This window comes from Ischnura elegans, chromosome 5 (assembly GCF_921293095.1).
Source record: "Ischnura elegans chromosome 5, ioIscEleg1.1, whole genome shotgun sequence".
In the NCBI taxonomy this organism is placed as follows: Eukaryota; Metazoa; Arthropoda; class Insecta; order Odonata; family Coenagrionidae; genus Ischnura; species Ischnura elegans.
This window is the reverse complement of record NC_060250.1, coordinates 48,353,760-48,368,508: the sequence shown is the minus strand read 5'-3', so window position 1 is coordinate 48,368,508 and position 14,749 is coordinate 48,353,760. Positions and strand designations below refer to the sequence as shown.

The window sequence follows — 14,749 nt, the reverse complement described above, 5'->3', positions numbered from 1 at the left end:
CGCTGTAACATGGAAGAAGTAACAGCACCTGCGTTTAGGAAAATATCACTTTGTCGGAAATTCCTATAATTTTGAAAACATTATTCCGTGAAAAATACCAAAAAATAAAGGCCAAAATTAAATAAATATGGTAAATGTTAGCATAATCACGAAAAGAGAACTAATTTTGACAAAAATCGCGTCTGTTTCAAATGTTCGCCATTCATTCCCATACGAATTTTGTTCTCAAAACAGCGCCAGCGGCGACAACTGGAACTAACTCCAGACATGCTCATTCTGCCCGTTTACAGCTCACGTTGGACGGCCTTATGAATAACGTAGGCTACGATCGGAGCCTCAGGTACGCGTAGCGACTCACACTTGTCTCACCAAAAATCCGCCATGTTGGAGCAACACTACAGCGGCAATTCAAACTAATTAAGTCTAAGTATCAGCAAACAGATACATATATGTATGTAATAGGCGCAGTAAACCAAATGGAGCCGAATTATTCCATATAATTGGCCAACTGGAATGGTATTAACAACCTCTCAAGTGTATCCTCTGTACAGGATGGGCTCAAGGAACAGGCAATCACATGGCACCTTATACCGACTTCAATCAATGCTTCATTGAGAGAGAGAAATAAGTTCGTGAAATGACTGAATGCACACATTCCCACTAGATAAAGCCGACTGAAATGTTACCCCAGTGTATTAAAACAGTAAAGGCACTCAGGAAAATAGCAATCGACAGTCGGGGTATCCCAGTCCACCTGTATCACTCCAGCATGAAGATTTTACTATCCACTTCAATACCTGAATATCATTTCAACGAATTGATGATAAACATAACTCCGTGGTCCAATGAGCATCAATTTGGTTACCACTTTCATATTTTCATTAAAATATAGCAGCCAATAGCTCATCATAAACGAAAATATTTAGTAAACTTTTGCTAACAATACGCGGGAAGCAATGCATTGGAAGCTCAGCCCTAATTCCAGTGGCAGTGCTTAAGAGGGCCAAGATGACTGAGGTTTATAATCATGGAGCCATCCCTCTCGCATTACCTGATGATACCTTTTAACAACTGGTACAACCTTAACCGGTGTTTTCGTGCGTGGGTTGCAAGAAACCTGGGGATTTTGTTTTTTTAAATCATTTTCTAATCCAAAAAAGTGCATTTAGGAGCCACTAAACAACAGCACCTTCCATACAAGAAGACCTTACAGCTAAAGGAAGAGGCTAAATAGTTTGGGCCTGATTAGGATAAATAACAACAAAAATAGTAACCCAGCAAATGTAACACAGAGGGGAAATGAATGACACAGTGTCCTCAGATACTATGTGAGGAATTAAAGGTGCAGCAGCTTCTGGCTAGATGTACCACCTCTCTTTGCAGGAAAAGTGAGAGAAACCTTCTGCCACTGCCTCAGGTGTGTTTAATTGGTATTGTGGAGAAATTTTTTTTCTTCCTGCCATTTAAGTTTCTCTAGTGCACTTTTCCAAAATTTCTTTAATAGAAGAAGGGACATTTTTTTCAGTTAAAATTTTCGTAACTCACCCCCACGAACTTGTTGAGAATCACATTCGTCAGATTAATTTCATACCAAATAATCAGTATAAATATTTCTTTTTTCAAATTATAGTTATTAACAATTTAGCAGTGATAGGGATAAACAGCTCTGAAATAAAGAGTAAGAGTAGATGCTACATGGAGATCGATTCATATTAAAATAAGGGTTTTAAAAATATGCATACTCAAATCATGATAACATAAAAGATGGCTGGAATATCCACAAAATTCAAAGAGAAAATTTTAAAGGTAGCTAGTTCTAGAAGATTAAGAGCATATAATGCCTTTGCCCTCAGTACTCCCTGATGGTGAGGGCAGAGAGAAAGTGCAATTAACTACAGAAGACACAATTTTTTTATTAATTCACAGTAAAATCTCTTTAAAAAAACCAATAAATGAGAATAAAATCAAAAATTGATAAGTGGCCTTCAAGCAGTAGCTGTATAACCATAGGTGGATTTAGTGGGGGTGGGCGTGTCCCCTCCAGATTCTTTAAAATAGACAAGATTTTTAATACAGTTATCATTACGTTTGTTTTATTTTTTGTATTACAGATCTTCAATCATTTAATTAAATATTAATAACTTTCATATCAAAATACAGAAAGTATTTTCTACAGTAATTTCTGTACATATTTTGTTTTTAATCTCAAATATGAAAAGACCTGTCAGTCACTTGTGCCCCCAGAAAAATTCCTGGATCCACCCCTAGGTACAACAGTGTAGAAGCTAAAGGCTATAGTAAGTTGGGAGGTGTTTCTGCGGGTAGAATACTAAATGACTGGAAGGCACATGGACTGATACCCATTTTGCCATGCAGCACACTTATGTCCAACATGATTTTGGGGTGCTGAGAGGACTACATCATCTCTTGTATGATCCCTCAGTATCTGAAGCAATGAGAGGGCAGTATGGGGTAGAAGGGAGCAGTGGCACAGCAACGGGGGGTTTTGGGGGATAAAACCCCCCCCAGAGCTCAGAGCAATTTTCAAGTTTGATCCATTTTACTTAATTGGATTAATATTACTTATAGAATAATGTAAAAAATTAATAAAATATCCCTCAGAAGGGCGTATAACTCACCATTTTGAATCATTTACCTTAAACTTTTTCTGAGGGAGGGCCCCCGCCCCTCCCACTTCCCCTGGCGGGTATTCCACACCGTCAGACAACCCAGTGTTTTGCACCTGAAACCCCCCCTAGACTTAATTCCTAGCTACGCCCCTGGGAGGGAGAGCATCAAAGAGGCTGAATCCACTCTTAAAATTAACACCGACAGTAACAGATTGCAGGGTAAAAATTATGCATCATTGTAAGTTGAATGATAATTTCCAAAACATCCTCCCCAGGTATGTATGCAGATTATTTTTAAAGAGACATGCTCTTCATCGCACTGCCCTTGCACGGTGAAATTCTGCACAATTTCCCACTCTTGTTAGCATTGCCTGTGTTTCGGCAGCCGGATCTGCGGCTATAAATTTGTGCACAGTTGTGCCAGCATATTTCACCTTTTTCAACACTTATCACCTCATATTGTCATTTTTTTTAAACATAAGGTTGACTGCTTGGATCTCTAATGGCTGAAAGGTCCCCACTGAATGTTAAAAACAGCTTGATTGGACGGGGCCTGGGAATGAAGGAATTAAGCTACATATTGGAATCGCTAGATCCCATGTAACAGTATTCCTTGCAACTGAATCTAGTTGGGAACATTATTTTATGGACAAGACCTCGTACCAAGAAGAGAGTAAGTCCAGCATTCACCCCATTCGAAGGCCACATGCCCCAGCTAGTGACTGCTGTCCTTGACATAATTCATAGGAAGCGATTCACTTCCAGAACAGAGCCTTTGGGGAAAAGAAATAATGATGGTATTGCATGCCTATATTTGAGGTATCAAATTGACATGTTGAAAAAAATGCTTCAAAAACAAAAGGCAATCAACAAAAAGTCTCATGGATATCTCATACCTATATTGTGAAAACTAATTTGTAAGAAAAGGAAACAAGCACACCAAAATCAATGAACTCCAGAATTTATACATGTTTTGAGAACTATGTACCTGAAAGCGTCAGTAGTGTAGCCAGGAGTTTCATTTGGGAGGGGTGGGGGGAGGTGTCCAGAGATAAATGTTTGAAAAATAAGGTGTAGGATGTTTTAAAATAATTTAAACACTTTTCATAATTGAAAAAAACTTCATTTTCCAATAAAATCTTTTTTAAATCCATGATTTTTCAATATTTTGTTTTCTAAAATGATGAAGCAAAGTAATTGCAATTTTATACTTGAGGGGGAGGTCCTTGGACCCTTGCTACACCACTGCACCACAGAAATGCATTTTATTTTCATAATAGGGTGGTTTCCTATTATTTTTTTATTGCCTAAATCGAAAGATTATTACTCCTGGAATACGCATTTCACGATTTCAGATTTTTAAATCACAATATCTATTTTTTCGCGATTAATTGAGAAGTGAAAATTTTCAAGCGCGCAAAAACGCAACGGCTAAGTACAAATGCTGGGAAAATCCCATGTGCCGTCATTCTGGATCCCGCTTTCGCTGTGTGAGGTGACCTTAGTGCGAGGATATTGAGCGCCGCTGCAATGCTGGCTGCTAGCAGGTAGCAGAGTACCCTGCTAGCAGGTAGCGCTTGGCTTAAATAAGGATTATTAATACCCTGTCAAACGAAGAAAACTTTGCGACCATAGGCAGTTTTAATAGGTTATTATTAAGAAATGTTTCCCTGAGCTCTGTGCCTCATGCATGCATTGGTAATCTCAGACGATGTAAAACTCCTATCTTCTCGTATAGAAACTAGGTCCCTGTGACGTCACATGGAGTTGCATCGCATGGGTGCCAATCTGGCCTTTTTCAAATGCAGTTAAAATTGACCATTGCCATTCGTCTAAACTGGGATTTCTAAAACCAAATAATTTGTATATTATGAATACACTAATGGTGGGTAACGAATCACAATCAATGCCTTTCATTTTCTTTGATGAAGGAAACTACCCTATTCCCAATTTATAATAATTATGTATACAGGACTGATAATTGGGGGAAATGACTTTCTTTTGGTTGCCTATAATTCCCTTCTTAGAATAATTGAGCAGATGAGCCAATATAACAATATGAAGGCATTTTCTTGTAAATTAAAAACACTTCCCATTTAAAGACACATTTCCTTGCACCCTACTAAAGCTGTCTGTTATAGTGACAGGTTTTACACTATCCAATTGATAAATATTGCAATGACTAAATTTTTGGTATATGCATAGTCCAGCCAGCACAAGATGTCAGTGAAAAAAAAGATGGTATCCTGTGATACAAGGATACACACCAGAATATAGTCATTGTTTCAGATGGAAGGATCTAGTAGGGATCTAAGTTGAGGATTCCAGGGATAGCAGCACAATGAATGTCATATTATACAAGGATAAAAAAATACTTGGGGATAAAGAAAGGTAGCCAGCACCCAAATTTTGAATCAGACAGGAAGCTTACGTAGTACACAGGAAACCAAGTTATTCTGTAGTAAATGTAGCCAATGGATACGAAGGCTTCAATAAGTAAGATGTCATTTACAATATAGTAATTGATGTTGTAACCGCTCCAATTTTATACCCCATGCATTTACTCAGATATGTATATCATACATAACACATATACTGAATGCTCATATACTCAAGTCTCTATTGCTGGATATTTTTTTTTCAGCTTGATCATAATAAAAGCAAATAAACGTCAGCCATGATGATGAAAAATGATATTGATTGATGGAAAATGCAAGCCAAATTTAGATTGTTAGTCTCACTCAGAAAGTAATCCCAGATAATTATTCAGACATTTTTCTGTAACACCCAAAGTATTTATGACATTTACAAACACATTACTATAGAAAAAATGAAAATTACTTCAGCTCTGATGTAAAATTTTTAGTATGGTATACGTATTACTAATATCCTTTCACATCCCCGGCATCCCTATGATATTCAAAATCCAATATTCCCTTAGGGTGGTTTTTTGAGAGGAAAATATTTTTAAATCCTCTGCAATTTTATTATTAATCTAGGTACATGCATCTTGTGCTAAAAAAGGCACACCCATAAACTATGTTTCGGATGTCAAAAATATTTGGGAGATATTTGCATGTCTGTGCCTATATCATATTGAAGAAAATGTACACATAAATAGGACATATATGTATTATAAAATTATGATTAAAAATAACTGTATTTTATAAATAAATTTATAATCATATTTACATAATTTCTAATTCAACATAGTAATATTTTACTGAAACTCAAGAGTGCTGGTAAAAAAAAGAATCGATAATTATTTAGTTCACCAAATAACATTCAAATTGCATGAAACAAATGGTTCATCATAGGAGTTAACAATTTAATTAACCTATGACACCAATAAAAAATTTTCTCATGCTCATATGCAAATGATTATCCTAGTACTTCCTGAGTTTCGATAACAAAGATATTCTGTACAGAAAGTTTTCATTTTTACAAAAAGAAATATGCATATATAAAGAATGCATTAAAATAGACTGTTATTTGATCCACATAATTTTTTTCCATAAAAAATTTCCCTTTTAATCTCCAATTTATTGAATTTTATACTCAATAATATTAGGAATTATATATATTTTATCTTTGAATGTATGAAAAGTATGTCACTTGGAGATGGTGTTGCATAGCAAAAGATATGTACATAACTGAGATCACATGAGAATTTTGGTAAGTACAATTATTTTGTTCTGAGTGAAGCCTTAAAAATTAAAGAGTAACTTTAACATGTAGCACAAAATTCAAGGCAACATTAGTGGTTAAAGAGCCAAAAGGCTCATGGGATAAAATCAGATATATATGAAACTGATTGTGCCCAGGTGCTCTTTCAGTGATAACGAGGATGGGTACTTACATTATAACAATGGGTACAATACATGACTATATTTTGCAAAATATATATATGATGTAAATGATAGTAAAATGGTCATTGCACGATAACATGGCACCGTAAAGATGGCAATACAATCCTAACACCATCATGATATGCGAACAACAATATTACCACCGGTCATTTAGAATTGTTTGCTCAACAAATAGCCAATGAACTCCAACATCAGGCTAAGACAATTGACTCGTATTATTATTGTAAATAAACATTGTTCCATCACATGAAACAATTATGCACCCAGAACTTTCTTAACAGTATACCCTGGTATTGAATAAAAGAAGAGCAATAGCAAAACTGCAAGTCCTAAGACAAGTAAAACTTTGAGAATGGCCCACTTGTAGTTGTGCCAAATGATGTATCTGATTGACTTCAGAGGGTTGAGGAACCACATGAACGAAGCATCTGGACGACTGTAACAACATGGAGAGAAAGAAACCAAATATTAATGAAGGATGAGAGGTACATCCCATTATAATAAAGGCAATAATAATTTACTAATACAGTGGAACCCTGATCTATCGTTCCCGCATTCATCGTTTTCCCGCATTCATCGTTCCCCGTTCCTGGTCCCAAATAAAGTTCCATAAAGACAATGTAATTTTTTCCCGCATCTATCGTTCCCCGAAGTATCGTTTTCCCGCATTCATCGTTTGAAGATCGCGGTTCCGATGCATAATTTTCCCGCATCCATCCTTTGACGAAAATGAGACAAAGTGTTTACAATGTGCTTCACCCTCTGCGGTATGCTCCGCTTATGCCGCACGCGATAGCATTAGAACTGAACTTCACCTCGTACGAGTGGTTCCGTACTTTCCAGGGTGGCTTGACTTCTAACCAGCAAGTGTTTTCTTTGTGGGTTCAATTAAGTTTGGTTTCGTTTTTATTAGTTTTAATTTTATTCGTCTTCGGACCATGGCCCTTCCGAAGAAACAAGTGAGAAATTTAAACGATGGACTGAAAATAATTGAAGATGAAAAGAATTCGGGCTAGAGGCGCGTGAGTATTGCAGAACACCTCGGGTTGTCCGCTAGCACATGATGGTAGGGGTGGGGGTAGGGTGAGCTACCTTGTGAAAACAAAAAGTGGGATGAAGCCGAGGATCAGGTGGGCGTGCCGCTGACGATTAACGTAACATTGTTTACGCTTCACGCATTGCCACAGTTGTATAATAAATATATTTATTATAAATGAGTATTTCTAATAACAGACTATTTTTGGCCTTTGAGATCCATCTCACAACCAATCGCAGCATTGGCGAAAGCAGTTGTTTTATGCATGACATGCACATTGCTCTCGTAAATACGTGTACTTGAAATGGCATTTGATGGATAAGAATTTTTACATCAGACAGAAATCCATAATAGCAGTGCAAATTCCGAATGAAGTGCAAACATTTTTTTTAGTAAGGTGGCGTGTTCCTTTAGGATATTTGAAAGATACCGTATAAGTCTGAATATAGTCCCCCCTTTTTTCCAAAAATGCCCAAGGTAAAACTAAAGGGGGGACTGTATTCAAACGCATTTTTTTAACTTTTACTGAAACTGAAGCCTCAAAATTAGGGGGAGGGGACTATATTCAGAGGGGGACTATATTCGGAGAAATATGGTATGTAAGTCGAATCAACAATATGACCTAAGTGTTTCGATAAAGTACTAATATTCCTGTAATCAGCTAAAATCTTGTTTGAATCCCTTAATGAATATCATAATTACTCGCCAAAATCCAGCATTTCCTTGGACATAGGCAACCTAGCCAAATATTCCTGCATAGATTGTTTACCCGCATTCATCGTTTTTTTCATCCATCTCCCTGAAAAACGATAGATCGAGGTTCCACTGTATTACTATCATGAGGGATACAGCCACGTGGCACAATTGGTTTACATGTGCCACAGTTTCTGTCAGTTGAGGGGAACCTCTATGCCTCCTTTGCACAAGATTTCGTCAATAAACTTGACAAGCAATCCATGAGCAACACATGTGGAAAGAGGTTTAATCACACTTGCCGACAAAAAGCTCTAAATCATCATATGCATATTGAAGTAATGACAATATATGAATTTTCTGTTTCAATAAGGGCCCAAAATTAGGTGATTTCAACGGGGAATTACATCAAAGGATGGCTTACTCAAAGAAATATTTCATTAGTTTCACACACTTACAGTTGTCAAGTTTATTTCTGGTGGCTACTTTGAGCATCATATATGTAGTATGACTAAAAATGATTGATTTCATCACGTTCAATTTATTACAAATATTTTCATTACTTACTTGGGCTTTTCCAGAGGATCTGGTTCATTTCGACCCAATCCTGCCGGATTTTTCTCAGCTTCATCCTTGGTGAGCAAATGAACCTCAGCCTCAACTTTTCCCTGGAAATTCAATTTTTACATGTTGACTGATTGGCAAAAATATACAAACAAAAAAACATGGAAAAAGAATACTTGTCCATTGGGTGCAATTAATACACTAAAACCTTGATTTTATGCAGTTGAAGGTACCAAAATAATGAATAGTTGGTGATGATGAGGTGTATAAATTTTAGGTAATTGCTTGCACTTCATTTGTTGTAAACTTTGACATGCATGGTTGAGCATGGCAAATCCACCTTTGTCGGGACTTAGGCAATGCCATACTCAGGATTTTGCTGGATTTCCGTGTTGTGGTATTAACCACCATTATTAGGGGACCTACAAGTTTTTTGCAAGGGAATTTGATAAGTTAAGATAAATATGTGATGAAATTAAAATGAAATATTTTTAACTTGAAAATAATTTACTGTAAATAAGAAAGTGATTGTTTCTAAATTTACAAACATAGTCATATTCAACCATTAAATAATATCGAAAATCAGCAGGATAAAAAATGTTGCATATAACATGAATACATACATAAATATAGCATAGAATATTAAATATTATTATTTGAAAAAATAATGTAAACAAAAAATTTTGATTGAGTTCAGAGTCCCCAGCCATCTATACATATACTCTGTTTAATATGTTCCCAGTGAGAAATGGGTGGTGGAATCCACGTTGAGTGGTGGATATTTGGTGGTGGTGGATATTGAGTGGTTGGACCCACGTGGAATCCACGTTGATTTCAAGTGGAATTGTGGTGATTATCATAAAATGTTAAACAGAATTTCTAATTTGTGGAACTTAACTCTCTGGTGAAATTGCGTCATTTATCATCCTGAAACCACGCTAGTTATGTGAAAATGTATCGCACATTCTATTTTTATATAATTCGTGGGAAGGCAGCCATGAGAGCACATGAAAAATCGTAGACACATATATAGAAGGTTTAGATATAGAGTGGTTGAGGTTTTAATGGTTTTAGGACAGCACCTACTGCTGTTTTAATTTTTCCACCAAATTTCCACGTGGATTCCACGTTGATTCCACGACCAAAAACACGTGGTTTCCACGTTAATTCTCCACGTGGGTTCCACGTGGATTCCACCACCCATTTCTCACTGGGTTTGAAAGAGTTGTCTCATATCAATGCCATCACTGCTAGGTGCCTCAGTTTCCATCTGTGAGACTCCCAGTCAGCACAAAAGATAATTTAGATGGAAATCATTTAGGTAATTTGTGGCAAATTTACCCTAGTAATCTTTCCCCTTTCCTTACCATGTTATTACTCGCATGCAGAATTGCCAACAGTGAAGAGTAAAAAATATAAAGTGAGGAATTCATTTAATTGTATGAGGCTGAGAAAAGTTTAAAGTAGAAAAGTAAAGTTCAATTTACCCACAGCGACACTGTCGTGATATTTTTCAAATTATTTTCGATTTATTTTTGCAAATATTTTCACATTATATACACGCTATCGATGAAAGGCGATGGTGATTAACAAAAATTCAAGTACTTAAAAATTACCTGATTATTTTCGTAAATAAATAGAGAAGAGTACTAATTTTCATCGGATAATTATTTTCATTAAAATAATTTTATGAAAGGTCGAATTGACATCTTGACAGTAGGCTATTTTGGATCCTCAACTGCGATTTGTGACTAGTGGACCGTAACGTTGGCTACGACTGGACAAATAAACAGTGAATGTATTTTTAACATTTTCTGACACCTATTTCACTCTTCTGTCAGTTCAGTGGCAGGACCAAGACCAACCCAGGCAAGATGAACCATATCTGCATTGCATTGGTGGTGAATGTAGCAGTTTCTGACTTGGCAATAAATTATTACAAGAGTAAATGTGTGTCCTATGGTAGATAGATACAGAGGGGAGAATTTTTGTTAAGAGAGGGAAGCAATGCTTTTACAGCAAATTATGCAACGATAACTTATTATTGAGTCGAAAAAAATTGCAGTTCCAGCTTTTAGAACTACATATCCACCGATAGATTTTCTATAATGCTTGTCATTTGCCCAATCTGAGTTACAATAAATATACATGGAATCATAGCACCTATCAGAAAATCAGAAGGTAAAGATAAATGCAAGTATTCAGCAAAAAATATGTTATATAAATAAATAAACACAATAAATATATATGGAATCATAGCAGCTAGAAAATCAGAAGGTAAAGATGAATGCAAGTATTCAGCAAAAAATATGTTTTCCATGTAGCATGCCTCGGAAATCTTGCTGGATTATGGGTTTTCCCGAAAACGGGAATTCCAGATTCAGGGTACCCAACAGAACTGAATTTAAGCTATGAGTCACAAGGAATAATAAAGAATTGTTATCAGTAATTTATCTCTCCCCTTCACTGGCGACTTTGATCTAGAAGAATAGACACATATCAGAGGATTTCTGCTCCGAACAGAGTAAAACAAATAAATATTAATAGGTGCTATGATTCCATATACATTTATTGTGACTCATATAGGGCAAATGACAAACATTATAGAAAATCTATCAGTGGATATAATAATAATAATATATTTATTTGCCCAGCGATTGAGTTACAAGGTTTGTACACAATATAAGGCACGTCAAGAATTATAATATGTAGTAGAAACTATTTACAAAGCGGACAGCATTCCAACACCAAACAAACAATAATTAACATTAAATCAAAGTAAACATTACAAGGGATCAGCTAAAAACTCATTTACATTGTAATACAGCTTATTAAGCAGAAGATCTTTCACTTGTCTTTTAAAAGATTTGTCATTCAGCGATTTAAAAGATAATGGTAGATGATTGTGTAGTAGAATTCCCATCCTTCTCAATCCATGTAAACATTTTGTGGTCCGGGCATAATCTACATGCAAGTCATTATGGCTTCTTGTGAAATGATGGTGAAAGTCTCGATTTTTAGAAAAAGATGACAGGTTTCTATGGATGTAGATAACAGCAGATAGAATATAGATACAAGGAATAGGGAGAATATTTAGTTTTCTAAAAATAGGTCGGCATGGGGCATTGTAGGGCTCTTTAGCCATTAGACGAACAGCTCTTTTTTGTATTTTAAAAATAGATATGTAGTACTAAAAGCTGGAACTGCAATTTTTTCGACTCAATAATAAGGTATCGTTGCATAATTTGCTGTAAAAGCAGAGAAAATTGAAATGTATGAGGCAGCAAGGGAGAAAATATGATTGATGTCAAACACTGATGAGTTGGGACTGCGTAGATTTTCTGGGATACTTTGAAAAATACATGCTGATAATCATAACTCCTAATTATCCAGGCTCATAATGGGGAGAGGCAGCATGAATAATCGGAAAACACACATAATCCAAATGAAGACACATGTAAAACCAATGAGCATAAAATGGAATTTTTACTTTACCGTGAGCTCCATCTCTTCATTTTCCTTCTTTATGTAAAATGGCCACCATCCTTTCACCCTCTTCTGCTTGAAGATGTTTACCATGGGCACAGATCCGTCCGTCTTCAGCATGTCCAGAGTGCAAAGCTTGGACGATTTGGCCCCTCTCGGAAACCTGTTCAAATCCAACGTTATGGCACCTGCGATAAAAAATAGGGTTCTTTAGCATTGCTTGCACATGATTGCAGGAGGAACAAAAAATAATCGCAACAGTAAGAAACACAGCACAAAATGGAAAAAAAACATGCATACCTTTAAATAACAATTATATTAGTAGTAAGAGAGGCTGGTAACCAAGGCTTCAAATTCACCCTGAAATTTTTAGGAGATGTGATCTTGCCCATCCAAATTTACCCAGTCTCTAAATCAATGCCCCTCCCTCCAACAGCTTGGAGGATCGGAAATCTTTGACCAAGAGTTCTGAAAGTGATGATACCCTCAGGGATCTATTCCATCACAAACACTTCAGATTGATAGTGTTTCTATCCTTCCTCTGATGAATAACACATTCACAATTGAAACAATCACGAATTTGATATGATTAAGTCTGAATTTAGCCAGAATAGATAGATATAAAGGGGGAGTATGACTCCCACCAACTGATGATACAATAGACTCTCGTTAATACGAACAACCTTATTAAGAAGTTGTCATTTTTACTAAGCAAATCGTTGGTCCTGACAAAAAGGCCAATCCAATCTATTGTAAAAGAAATGTTATTATGAAATTTTCGATATGATGAAATTACAAACCTCAGTCCTGGTCCTGGTGGTTACAGAAAGAACTTTATTACGAAGTTCAACAGATCAGAAATGATATTCAGGAGACCTACTCTTACCGCTCGAAAATTGGTCTAGTAAGTCCACTTTATATGATTATTTGATTTTGAACTTTTAGGGATACGAACATTCGAAGAATTCAAGCATGACAAAATTTAGAATTTGGCGCCTTTGGAGTTGGATGATGTGACATGATGTAGCGCAGAGGAACTCGCACTTTGGTCACAGTCTGAACTAAGTATGTATCAATTAATCCGTTGTGAAAACAGAAACTGTTCAGCGTTTTGCCTGCTCATCCTGCCAGCGGACAGCAAATTTTTTTTGGCTCCAGCCACATCGTCTATGACTAGATCAGTTCATCGCAATTGTGAGTTAACGCAAATGTGTATTGCAGTGTGGCATTCCGTAGGATAACCACACTTTCCTATGCCTTGTATAGATTTATCAACATACGAACAAGGTCTCAGAACACATCTTGTTCGTATGTTGAGGCCTTACTGTATTCGAGAAGATAGCAACCCTCGATCGCATTATGCAACAGCCAATGAGTTTGTGTTTCACACATGGATATTGTTGACGCCCGATGGTCATTAAAATGTGAAAACGACAAGAAATTGAAATGAATTCGGAGGGCAAGAGCTAGGCAGTCTGAAAATTGATTCCCTAGGGTCACTTTTCAGGCAGATAACTTCAATGTGAAACGAGAACATTATAAGATATTATTTTGTAAGAAATATACCTCCTTAGTTGCAAAAAAATCTAGAGGGCGCAATTAACTCTATTTCCCAGCAGGGAAAAGTTAGTTCAAAAGATATGCAAAGAATATTCTTCTGATCACCATCTTTAGTGCAAAGAATTTTCTACATGAATGTCCAAAGAGGTGTTTTCCATACTCCACCAGCATCTTGTACTAAATCAACCATCTCTGTTATAGTTCTCTAACTTAGTTCAGTGCATATTCTCAGAATGTTCACCTCGCATATGTTCAAAGTTAGTGCAGTAAGGAACCACCTCTGCATGTTCTAAGCACATTCAATCTGAATTAATGTAACTTTGCAAATAATTTGCAGTACCTATCTCAAACTTAATTCTGCACAAACTATCCCCACTGAGTTAGGTATAAATGATAAGAAGCTATTGTCATATTAGATCCATCTTTCGTCAATTTCATTTCTAAAAGAAACATTCTAACGAACTTTGCTACAACAAACCTCTGGTTTTTCGGTCCCATGAACTTTGTAATAATGAGAGTCTAGAGTACTTAGTACACTCTCATGATGTATTATGTCCTTGCTTACAACTAATGATATCATCTTTAAAATTTTAAGGATATTTGGGAAGATTTTAGTAAACTTTTATCTGCACTTCCAATAATTACTTAATAAAAGACTGCAGAAATCTGATTGCCCATTCATACTTCAAAAGGTTAGTTAATCTGATGAAGGGTTGAGACTAGTGGGCAGAATAAAAGGGCTGGCAACTGGCTGATTTGGGCTTTAAGATGAGGAATTAGCATACTTTGGCAATTTAATGCCACCAAAGAGCTCTATACCAAGAAGCAAACAAGTTTGCATGGTACCCATAACTGGGAAAGCATCTCCTTCCATAAGACCCTGGCATCCCAGGTTTAAATTTAGTTTCCAG

At 36.3% G+C, this 14,749-nt stretch overlaps 1 protein-coding gene across 3 annotated transcripts in view; it reads right to left on the bottom strand.

Annotated features, from left to right (window-relative positions):
- Nucleotides 1-4,624: 4,624 nt before the first annotated feature.
- LOC124158845 (otoferlin-like) overlaps nt 4,625-14,749 on the bottom strand; it is a 118,093-nt gene continuing 107,968 nt past the window's right edge. For 2 of the 3 annotated variants that reach the window (XM_046534219.1, XM_046534218.1), the window contains exons 35-37: nt 12,288-12,466; nt 8,796-8,896; nt 4,625-6,935 (exon numbers count right to left, since the gene is read on the bottom strand). In XM_046534219.1, the coding sequence (XP_046390175.1) occupies nt 6,755-6,935; nt 8,796-8,896; nt 12,288-12,466 (461 nt within the window). In that variant the 3' untranslated portion in view covers nt 4,625-6,754. The remainder of the gene's footprint in view (nt 6,936-8,795; nt 8,897-12,287; nt 12,467-14,749) is intronic. The other variant, XM_046534220.1, reaches the window with a different exon arrangement.